Below are 12,518 nucleotides of genomic sequence, written 5' to 3' on the forward strand. Positions count from 1 at the left end.
GGAAGCAGAACGTTCCTTTGGAACCTTTCGTAAGCCGAAATGGTGTAAAGCAAAGAAGCAATTACCATTCATTTGTATGCGAAAGATTTTTGAGTGTTCCCAGACGCAAAAAAAAACCTACCAAATTATACCAAAAAGCACATAAAACCTAAAATCACACTAACATATAGTAAAAGCAGGAATGATATGATAAGTACACAGCCTATATAAAGTAGAAATAATTTACGTACAGTGTAGTTTCATTTACCAGAATCGAGATGATTCAGCCAAAAACCGATTTGTAGGGAAAAAAATTGGCACATGCACGCACCTGCCCACGCAAGGCGTCACGGTCATGGTAGTCTTTCTCAGGGTAGACGCAAGTTTAAAGCAGGCGCCTTTTTTTGTAAAAGCGAAGTGGCATAAAGCGAACTTTCGTAAAGTGGGGGACACCTGTTTAAAAAAAATTGTGAACCTCACATTAAGACCATAGCAGCATAATTAGCCTATACAGCCCATCGAGTCTGCTCTGCCATTCCATCATGGCTGATTTGTTACCCTTCTCAGCCCCATTCTCCTGCCTTCTTCCCGTAACCATTGACGCCCTGGCTAATCAATAACCTATCAGTCTCCACTTAAGTATACCCAATGACTTGACCTCTGCAGTTGTCTTTGGCAATAAATTCCACAAATTCACCACATTCTGGCTAAAGAAATTTCCTCTCATGTCTTCTGTAAATGGACGTCCCTCTATTCTGAGGCTGCATTGATTGGAATCATTCAGAGGAATATGGGGCAACTGGGACTAGCTCTGGAAGGCAATTCAGTTGGCCTGGATGAGTTGGGCCAAAGGGTCTGGTTCCATGCTGTATAACTGTATGACTTTAAATGGCTAAACATGGGGAGTTTACTGGGGTGAACGTGGGATGTGTGTTGAGTCTTCAAGGCAGCAGGACCTAGATTTTTCCCTTAAATTGAGCTTCATCAGCTATTTACTCTAGATAAGCGACAATCAGCTCTTGTGTGCTGTAATGGAATATGAATGTCTCGTAATTGTCAGCTGTCTGTCCTATCCAGGCTTCAAGAAATGAAATGTGTCTACCCGGATAAGTAAAAATGGTTCAACAGGTAGAGAGTAGAACACCCTTCAAAAATATTGTATCAATTTGAGTATATACAAGCAGAACTTAAAATAACTTGTATAGGTGTAACTGATAAGCTACAATAAATTCTGACTTCTACAATTCTCCCTTGCATTGCATAAAGCAACTTAACCTTTTGTTATGAAATCATTAATGTGCATTTATTGTTTGGCAGGGATCTAATCTTGGCACAGGTGTGAGATGTTTTGGGGTCATCCTGCCATCTGCAATTTAATGTATTTCACTGTGTTATGATTTGAAGTAAGCAGTTGTCTTTTAAAATCTTTTTCAGGTCTTCATCTCGTTCTTCTTCATATTCAGGATCTGGGTCATCCAGGTCGCAATCAAGATCACATTCGAGGTCATCTTCTTACAGCTCGTATTCCAGCCATTCCTCCAGGCATAGCTCATACTCTGGCAGCAGATCAAGGTGGGCATCAGTTAAACTCTTGAGCAGTGTGTACTGGTCCAGATTTTGGCTGCACTTAGTTCAACAAATTCCTTTTTTTCCCATTCTCGTCATTCATCCCTAAAATTACTCTGAGGTACTAGGTTGACTTTGGAGAATTAGTGAAAATGTAGGTCAGTAACGCAAGCTTTGAGGAAGTCTTTAAGCCAGCAACATTTCGATCATTAAGGTGGCATGAGATCAGTGGTTGCTTGGTAGATCAGATTCAGAATTAGCTTAGACATACAAGACAAGATAGTGGTGGAGGATCATTATTCAGACTGGAGTGTAGTGACCAGCAATCTTCACAAGGGTCAGTACTGGGACCTTTGTGATTGGGCAAAAGTGTAGATGGGATGATTAGTAAACTTGCAGATGACATAAAAATTGGTTGCGATGTCAATAGTAAAGGAGGCTGCCAAAGGATTCAGCAGGTTATAAATCAGTTGCAGATATGGGCAGAGAAATGGCAGGTGGACTTTATTCTGGGCGTGTTATGAGGTGTTGTACTTTAGAGGTCAAATGTAAGAGGAAAGTGTACAGTAAATAGTAGGACCCTTAATAGCAATGATGTACAGAGGGATCATTGGATCAAAGTCCCTGAAAGTGCAAAGCAACTAGATAGGGTGAAAAAGAAAATGTGTGGCATCCTTGCCTTCATTAGCTGTGGCATCAGATACAGGAATCAGAAAGTCAGGGCTGAAAGAGAAAGCAAGAAAATGGTGTTGAGAAGGATAATAAATTAGCCATGACGGAGCAAAATCGATGGAGTGATTGGCTGAATTCTGCTCCTTTGTCTTTTGGTCATAATGCAGCTTTATATAACTTTGGTTAGACTGATATTGATCACCCCAATACAGGAAGGATGTGGAGGCTTTGGAGAGGGCAGAAGTGATTCACCAGGATGCTGCCTGGATTGGAGTTGTATTGCCTCTAAGAAGAGGTGGGGACAAACTGGACCATTAGAGGCTGAGAGGATCTATAATCCTAGCCTGACGTCAAATTATGAGAGGGATAAATCGTCTTTTTTTCCAATCTAGAAGTGTCAAATACTTTAAGGTGAGAGGGGGAAAGTCTAGAAGAGGTGTGTTGAGTAAGTTATAGGTGCCTGAACATGTTACCACTGTTAGGAGACTCGATAGTCGTGTTTAAGAGGCTTTTAAACGGTCACATGATGCAGGGAGTGGAGGAATATGATCATACGCAGATAAAATTGGTTGGTTTAATTAACATCACAGTCAGTACAGACGTCATGGGCCTGTTTTGGTGCAGTGATGCTCATTTGGTTGGTTAGCTCAAGCAGATATATTTCTTCATTAACCGAGAATTTCAGTATGGAAAAAGGAGAGCATATTTTCCCCAGTTGGAAGCCAAATGTAATAGTGTGTTCCAGTCTGACTGTTGAATTATTTTTTAACAGGGAAACCTATTCAAATCACATTGGGGGTGGAAGGTAGAGCTTGTAGTTGCATCACTACTTCCTTGTCTTTTTACATACAAAAGGAATGTCTGCAGTTATATTGAAATCAGATGCATGTTTTGTTCAAAAAGAATACATAGAAGGAAGTATCCAGTTCCACTGTTAACCCTAAAAGGATTTTGAACAATCAACAGAATTAGGCCACCGTTTCATTTAATTGAGAAAATACTCTTTTGAGATGCAAATTATAAAGCTGTAATAGGGGATTTCAATTGACCCAATGGACTAGGATTCGACTTAGAGAATTGTAGGGTCATGCATTAGTGGAGGGCAAGGGAATACATGTTGAATGATAGATTTCTAAATATCTGGAAAGGTGTTAGAGTAAATGTTTGAAAATCACTGGATGCCATGGCAGCATACTGGTTGGCTCAGAATGTAGGAGTTCAGAGTTAATTTCTGACATCATCGGTAAGGAGTTTGCACATCTCCTCATGAATGCATGAATTTACTCCCGATGTTTCGTCCCACAGTCCAATGATGTACCAATTAGTAGGTTAATTGGTCATTGTAAATTGTCCTGTGATTAGACTCGGATTAAATTAGGTGGCTGGTGGTGTGGCTTGAAGGGCTGGCAAGACTTGTTCCACAATGCATTTCTGAATTTAAAAAATCAATAAAAGATGGGCAAGGAGCAAATATTAATTACCTCCCTGAGAAATGGAATGTAAAGGGTGGTCATGATTTTACGCCATCCCAGTGTATTGAATACAGTTCTGATCACTACCACTGCATGGATACGAGAACTTCGGTGCGTGCAGAGATGAATTTGTATGTGGCCAGAGCTGAAGAATTATGAGGCAACCATGTTTTTCTTTCAAACAAGGTAGACTGGGGGAAATTTAACTGAGCCATATAAAATTGTGTTACCCTCCCTTCCCCTCAGCAAGTTGAATACAAAAGGTTTCTGTCACTCTGCAGTTCATTGGAAAGTAGAAATGCTCTTTGTCCAAAATATGTTGGAAGGTCTGCATCTCACTAACTGAAAAGGTTTCTGCTTTTCATAAACACAACAGATTCTGCAGGGCAACACACACAAAATGCTGGAGGAGCTCAGCAGGTCAGGCAGCATCCACAAAAATTAATAAACAGTCAATGTTTCAGACAGAGTCCATGGATTTTGTGTGGGTTTCTGCTTTTTCTGCCTTTAAAAACTTCTGGTTGAGTCTTTGAAGGGAAGTGCCCTAAATAGCCAAGAGCTAAAGGATGACATTTTTAAGAACAGCCTAAATAACTCCATTTCTTGCCTGGCCTCAACATAGTGGGCATGTTGTCTGCCTTTCCAGACCTGTCAGGATCAGAATCGGGTTTATTATCACTGTTGTACAGGACGTGATATTTGTTATGTTACAACAGCAGTACAGTGCAAAGACAAAAATACCATCAATTAAAAAGTAAATAGTGCAAAGATAGGGAATAATGTAGTATTCATGGACTACTAAGCAATTTGATGGTAGAGTGGAAGAAGCTGTTTCTGAATCATCGAGTGTGGGTCTTCAGACTCCTGTAATTTCCTCCGATGGTAGTAACGCAAAGGGAGAATGTTCCAAATGGTAAGGTTGTTTAATGATGGATGCTGCCTCCACAGGGCCCCATGGTTCTCTAAAACTGAAGCACATCCTCCCTTTTTGTATTCAATTTTCCTATCAATAAATAGTTAAAGAGTAGTATAGAATGGAAAAGTCCATGTCAATCAAGATGTTTATTCAGGTTAGTCCCATTTCACATCACTTGGCTTATATCTCTAAATTCTTATTACCCATATACCTGATGCATGTTTCTAAAGAATGTCTAATGTATCTACCTCGACCACTTCCTCTGGCAGCTGTTCCAGAGCTTCGGCACAACATTGTGGGCCGAAGGGCCTGTAATGCACTGTAGATTTCTATGTTTCTATCTATATCTATCACCCGCTGTGTAAAGCAATGTTATCTCTGTTTCCTTTTAAACCTTTCAACTCTAACTTCACATCTAATACACAAGAACATCTCAAATCTCTGTACTGTCTCACCAATTAATATTTCTTATTTTTTCTGCTGAAATGAGCAATGCCACATTTTGTCATGTTTACTTGCTATTTGTTAGGTCTGAATCTATTTTGTTTAGAGATTCAGTGTGGAATAGGCCCTCCTATCCCAAAGAGCTGCTCCACACCTATTTAACTGTAGCCTAATCACAGGATAATTCACAATGACCAATTAACCTACTAACCAGTATGTCTGGACTGTGAGAAGAAATTGGAGCACCCAGAGTAAACCCACCTGTTCATGAGGAGGGCGTACAAACTCCTTAAAGATGGCATTAGAAATTAGCTCTGAACTCCACTCTGAGCTGTATTAGCATTGCGTTAACCGTTGCTGTCTCATATCCATGCAGAGCCTATCTACATTCCTTTTTAGACCCTTTGTCCTCTTCACAATTTACTTTACTAAAGTTAACAATAAATTTAGCCACCACACTTCGGGTGTCTTTTTGCAAATCTTTTAATTAATAATAAAATGTTGAGGCTCCATCCCTGATCCTTGTAGTAGATGACTTGTAATGTCTTGGACAGTTTAGACCATAAGACATAGGAGCAGAATTGGGCCATTCAGCCCATCGAGTCTGCTCTGCCATTCCATCATGGCTAATCCGGAATCCACTTAACCCCATGCACCTGCCTTCTTGCCGTATCATTTGATGCCCTGACCAACCAGGAAATGATCAACTACCGCCTTAAGGATACACACGGACTTGGCCTCCACAATCTGTGGCAGAGCATTCCACAGATTCACTATTTTCTGGTTAAAATAATTCCTCCTTACCTCTGTTCTAAAAGGTCATCCCTCAATCTTGAGGCTGTGTCCTCTAGTCCTGGATACGCCCACCATAGGAAACATCCTCTCCACATCCACCTTTCAACATTCAGTAGGTTTCAATAAATCCCCCTCATTCTTCTAAATCCCGGTGAGTACAGGCCCAAAACTGTCAAACAGTCCTCATAGTCCTCATATGGAATCATCCTCTTGAACCTCCTCTCCAATGACAACACATCCTTTCTGAGATATGTGGCCCTAAACTGTTGACAATACTCCAAGTGCAGCCTGACTAGTGATTTATAAAGGCTTAGCATTATCTCCTTGCTTTTATATTCTATTCCCCTGAAAATAAATGCCAACATTGCATTTGCCTTCTTTACCACATATTCAACCTGTAAATTAACCTGGGTGACTTGCACAGGACTGCCAAGTCCCTCTGCACCTCTGATGTTTGAACCTTCTCCCCATAGTCCGTACTATTGTTCCTTTTACCAAAATACATTATCGTAAATTTCCTAACACTGTATTTCATCTGCCACTTTTTTGCCCATTCTTCCAATTTTTTCAAGTCCTGCTGCAATCACATTGCTTCCTCAAAACTACCTAGCCCTCCATCTATCTGCACCTCCACCTACTTTGCCACAGAGTAATCAATTATCCAAATCAACTGACACAGTGTGAAAAGTTGTGGTCCCAATACTGACACCTGATAAACACCACTGGCAGCCAACCAGAAAAGTCCCCCTTTATTCTTACTCATTGCTTCCTGGCTGTCAGCCAATCCTCTCTCCATGCCAATTACTTTCCTGTAATGCCATAGGATTTTATCTTGTTAAGCAGCCTCATGTGTGGCATCTTATCAAATGCCTTCTGAAAATCCAAATAAATGACATCCACTGCCTCTCTTTTGTCCTCTTTGCTTGTACTTCCTCGAAGAACTCCCAACAGATTTGTCAGGCAAGATTTCCCTTTACAGAAACCATGCTGACTTTATTTTATCATTAGTCTCCAAGTACCCCAAAACCACATCCTTTAATAGCAGACTCCAAAACTTTTCCAACCACTGAGGCTATAATTTCTTTTCTTTTGCCTTCATCACTTCTTAAAGAGTGGAGTGACATTTGCATCTGGGACCATGCCAGAATCAAGTGATTCTTGAAAGATCATGACCATGGATCAGTTATCTCTTCAGCAACCTCTCTCAGAACCCTGGGATGTAGTCCATCTGATCCAAGTCACTTATCCACCTTGAGAGAGCTTACCTAGCACTTTTTCCTTTGTAATATAGTCACTTTGTTTCCTATTAGCCATACAACCTTCAATACTTCCAACACCATTAGTTTTTATATTCCATAATAACCTTTATAAGGCACCTTATCAAGTGCCTTTATTAAACCATATTCTATAATACCCTAAAAATGGAGACAATGGATATGGTAGTGAAAATGGCATTTGCTGTGCTTGTCTTCAGAGGCCCAAAGATTGAGTATAAAACAAAGGTGCAGAATTAGGCCATTCAGCCTATTAAGTCTGCTCCACAATTCCATCATGCATGATTTATTATCCCTCTCAACCCATTCTCCTGCTTTCTCTGCATTATCTTTAGTGCCCTGACTAAGCAAGAATTTATCAATCTCCTTCTCCTACTTAAATATCCTCAGTGACTTGGCTCTAAGCCTCTGTGGCAATGAATTCCACAGATTTACCATCCTGTGGCTAAAGAAATTGCTTCTTATCTCTGTTCTCAATTGGGCATCCCTCTATTTTGAATCTGTGCCTCTGGTCCTAGACTCCTGCACGACAGGATACATCCTCTCCACATTCACTCTATCTAGGCCTTTCAAGAATTAGGACATCATGTTGTTACTATACATAACATTGGTTAGACCACCCTTGGAATATTTTCCAAAATTCAGATCATCACACTATAACTTGGATGTGGTCCCAATAGAAAGAGTGCAAAAGGGATTCCCCAAGATGTTGCTTGGAATGAAGAGTTTGAGTTAAAAAGATGTTGGGTTTATTCTCACTTGAATATAAGAGGCTGAGGACTGTCTTTATGAACATGCATAAAATTACAAGAGGCAAAAAGCCATGGTTTTATAAAGCACGGAAAAAACTTATTTTTTTTCCAGGTCTTGGAAATGGACCCAGCTCTGTCTAATTTGGCAGGACATTTTAATGTTCATCCTTCATTGTTCTAAGCTTCAAAGAATACAGAGTCTTTCTTTCTTGATCGGGCAGTCCTCTCATAGAACCATAGAACACTACAGCACAGTACAGGCCCTTCAGCCCTCCATGTTGTGCCGACCCATATAATCCTTTTAAAAAAAAAGTACAAAACCCACACTACCCCATAACCCTCTATTTTTCTTTCATCCATGTGCCTGTCCAAGAGGCTCTTAAATACCCCTAATGTTTTAGCCTCCACCACCATCCCTGGCAAGTCATTCCAGGCACTAACAACCCTCTGTGTAAAAAAAAACATACCCCGATGTCTCCCCTAATCTTCCCTCCCTTAATTTTGTACATATGCCCTCTGGTGTTTGCTATTGGTGCCCTGGGAAACAGGTACTGACTATCCACCTTATCTATGCCTCTCATAATCTTGTAGACCTCTATTAAGTCCCCTCTCGTTCTTCTACGCTCCAAAGAGAAAAGTCCCAGCTCTGCTAACCTTGCTTCATATGACTTATTCTTCAAACCAGGCAACATCCTGGTAAATCTCCTCTGCACCCTCTCCATAGCTTCCACAGCCTTCCTATAATGGAGGTGACCAAAATTGAACACAATACTCTAAGTGCGGTCTCACCAGAGATTTGTAGAGTTGCAACATGACCTCTCTACTCTTGAACTCACTCCCTCTGTTAATGAAGCCTAGCATCCCATAGGCCTTCTTAACTACCCTATCAACCTGCGCAGCGACCTTGAAGGATGTACGGATTTGAACCCCAAGGTCCCTTCATCTAAGGAATTAGCCTGGGTGAATCTCTTTTGGATTGCTTCTGATAGTACTATAACCTCACTATAGCCTGTACAATTGTAATAAAACTTCCTTGTTTCTAAAATCTTTGCAATAAAGTTCAATATTCTATTTGCTGTCCTAACCACATACTGCACCTGTCTCTTCTAACTTTTTGTGATTCATGCACAGGAACACTGTTGCGCTTCAGTCATTTGCTGACTTTTCCCATTTAGATAATCCTCCATTTGGTTCCTCTTACCAAAGTGCATGACCTCATACTTTCCATTATTGAACTTTAGTTGCCAAGTTTTTGCCCACTCATTCTGTCTATATCCCATTGCAGAATCACAACATATTTGTTACAACATGCGCTTCCCCCTATATTCAGGTCATCGGCAAAACTGGATACCAAACATTTGAGTCATCGAGTCGTACAGCACGAAAAAAGACTCTTTACCTTAGCATATCAATGCTGATTGTGGTTCCTAACTGATGTAGTGCCATTTACCCCTATAAACCAGGGGTTCCTAACCTTTTTTTATGCCATGGCCTAATGCCATTCAGCAAGGGGTCTGTGGATCCCAGGTTGGAAACCTCTGCTGTAAACCTTATCTATTCATAGATCTGTCCAAATGTTGTTTTTGACATACCCACCCAGTTGGACCCACCGCTGCCACTTCCTCTGGCAGCTTGTTCAACATGCCCGCAACCCCTGTGTGGAAACACTTGTTCTTCAGACCCCCTTTAAATCCTTGACCTCTCATTTTAAAACACGGTCATGTAGTTCTGGACATCAGAGTTCAATTATGATGTTTTCTTTAAGTAAGTTTGTACATTCCTTTCCATATGCATGTGGGATTCCAACGGTTTTCTCCCACAGTCCAAAGACGTGCTGATTAGTAGGTTAATTGGTGATTGTAAATCGTCCTGTGATTGGGCTAATGTTAAACTGGTTGGTTGCTGAGTGGTGCGGCTCAAAGGGCCTGTTCCACACTGTAGCTCTAAATAAGTAAATAAACCTATCCCTTCTAAGTTTATACTTTCCTACCTTATATACTATTAATATATAGGTAGCAGAATATAGGACAGAATATGGTATTAATGGTAAGACTCTTGGCAGTGTGAAGGATCAGATGAGGTTGCATGGAATGTTAGTATTTGCTTGGAAATACTGTGTTGGTAGAAGATGATCAGGCAAACTTTTTCCCAAATTGTGTATTTGGTATAGCCAATATTACAGGTGCTATTTTGGATCGTCCGCACAGGTTGCATGTAGTTTGTCATTATTGGGAGTATTGTACGCATATCTGCATGAATTTGAAACATTTCAGTTAATGAGCTGGTTTTGGGAATCAGTTTCAAAAGTTGGATTTGTCATAAAGGACCTCTAGGCGTAGTTGTGAACAAACACCACCTTAATTTAGACATTCTTTGAGTGAAAGCAAAATTCTCAGTTTAACACAAAAGCCAAAACCAGTTGTAAATGCTCGGAAGATCAAACAGCATCCATGGAGAGTGAAAGTTAACATTTCAGATCAACATCAAGTACTGATGAAAATCTAGCAACATGAACCACTGACCCCACAGTGACAACCTGCCCAATGTTGTCTAGTTTTATCTTTCATATCCTGTGCTTGCATTTCCTGTTGCAAGCACAGAAAATGGTGTGTCTTTGGGTGGAGTTGGCCATCAATAATGCTTGCAGTGATTGAAACTGGGAAAACGAGTGTGCAGCTCGAGAGTCATTGAGTTCATTGCTCAATGAACAGAGCATATACCTCCCTACCTCCTCCACCACCCCCAATCCACACTCCAAAAGACATAGGTACACTCTCATCCTGCATTGGAATCTTTTCATTTTTTATTGCAGCTGTTTCATATATTTTTATGACTGCTTGTTTTATTATAATAGTGTCAATAATATTATTCTGTCTTACATAAACATGCGCCTCATACTTTATGACAACCTGTTGATCTTCAAGCCAGGTCACTCAGGGATTTGTGTTAATATTATTTTGTGACTCTGTGCTGGATCGTAACTATATATGCTTTGTGTGACTCTGTGTACTGTGTCTGTGGAATTCATTGCTACAGATGGCTGTGGAAGCCAAGTCATTGGTTATATTTAAAGTGAGGTTGCTAGGTTCTTGATTAGGAGTCTTGATTAGCTATATGCATGTGTATAGTTGAAAGACAATAAACTTGAACTTGAAAAAACACAACTGTTTAACAGGTGCTTGAATCAGAATCAGGTTTATTATCACCGGCGTTTGTCATGAAATTTGTTAACTTAGCAGCAGCAGTACAGTGCAATATATAGATAGAAGAAGGAGGGAAAAATAAAATAATAATAATAAATTAATTACAGTATACATATATTGAATAGTTTAAAAATCGTGGAAAAAAAACAATATATATTTAAAAAGTAAGGTTATGTTCATGGGTTCAATGTCCATTTAGGATTTAGATGGAAGAGGGGAAGAAGCTTTTTCTGAATCGCTAAGTGTGTTCCTTCAGACTTCGTACCTCCTACCTGATGGTAACAGTGAGAAAAGGGCATGCCCTGGGTGCTGGAGGTCCTTAATAATGGATGTTGCCTTTCTGAGATACCACTCCTTGAAGATGTCCTGGAGCCAACTAAATTTACAATTCTCCACAGCTTCTTTCGGCCCTGTGCAGTAGCCCCCGCCCCCCCACTCCATACCAGACAGTGACGCAGCCTATCAGAATGCTCTCCACGGTACATCTATAGAAGTTTTTCAGTGTATTTGTTGTCATACCAAATCTCTTCAAACTCTTAATGAAGTATAGTCGTTGTCTTGCCTTCTTTATAACTACATTGATATGTTGGGACCAGGTTAGGTCCTCAGAGATCTTGACACCCAGGAACTTTAAGCTGCTCACTCTCTCCACTTCTGATCCCTCTATGAGGATTAGTATAGAAACATAGAAAACTTGTTAATAGACAATCTGTTAAGTTAGACAACCTCTCCACCTCCATTCTCACTCTGAATACCGGCGTGCCACAATGCTGTGTGCTGAGCCCTCTTCTGTACTCCCTTTTCACCTATGACAGCGTTCCTGCACACAGTTCTAACTCCATAATCAAGTTTGCAAACGACACCACAGTGGTTGGCCTGATCAGAGGGGATGACAAGACAGCCTGCGGGATGAGTTCCAGCACCTGGCCGATTGGTGTGCCAATAAACAACCTGGCCCTTAACACCCAGAAGACCAAGTAGATTATTGTGGACTTCAGGCATGCTAGGAGCCACACTCATGTCCCCATCTACATCAGTGGAGCTGTTGTATCAAGCTTCAAATTTCCAAGGATCTCACCTGAACTCCTCCATCCTGATCAAAAAGGCGCAACATCACCTTTATTTCCTGTGGAGCATCAAGAAAGCTCACTTCTGTCCCAGGGTACTGATGGATTTTTACCGCTGTACCATTGAGAGCATACTCACCAACTGCATCTCAGTGTGGTATGGCAATTGTCCCATATCAGACCGCAAAGCACTCCAGCGGATGATGAAAACTGCTCAGCGGATTATCGGCACCCAATTGCCCACCATTGAGAACATCTACTTTATATGTTGCCTGGGCAGGGCGAAAAGAGTTATCAAGAATGCATCTCACCCTAACCATGGACTTTTTACTCTCCTCCCATCTGGTAGGCTCTACAGGAGCCTCCGCTCCTGCACCA

General features: G+C 40.8%; 1 protein-coding gene across 2 annotated transcripts in view; it reads left to right on the plus strand.

Annotated features, from left to right (window-relative positions):
* The window catches only part of zc3h18 (zinc finger CCCH-type containing 18), a 293,021-nt gene that overhangs the window by 225,983 nt on the left and 54,520 nt on the right, over positions 1 to 12,518 (plus strand). For both annotated transcript variants that reach the window (XM_073070500.1, XM_073070499.1), the window contains exon 11: positions 1,414 to 1,551. In XM_073070500.1, coding sequence (XP_072926601.1) covers positions 1,414 to 1,551 — 138 coding nt within the window. The remainder of the gene's footprint in view (positions 1 to 1,413; positions 1,552 to 12,518) is intronic.

The sequence above is a fragment of the Hemitrygon akajei genome, chromosome 17, assembly GCF_048418815.1.
Source record: "Hemitrygon akajei chromosome 17, sHemAka1.3, whole genome shotgun sequence".
In the NCBI taxonomy this organism is placed as follows: Eukaryota; Metazoa; Chordata; class Chondrichthyes; order Myliobatiformes; family Dasyatidae; genus Hemitrygon; species Hemitrygon akajei.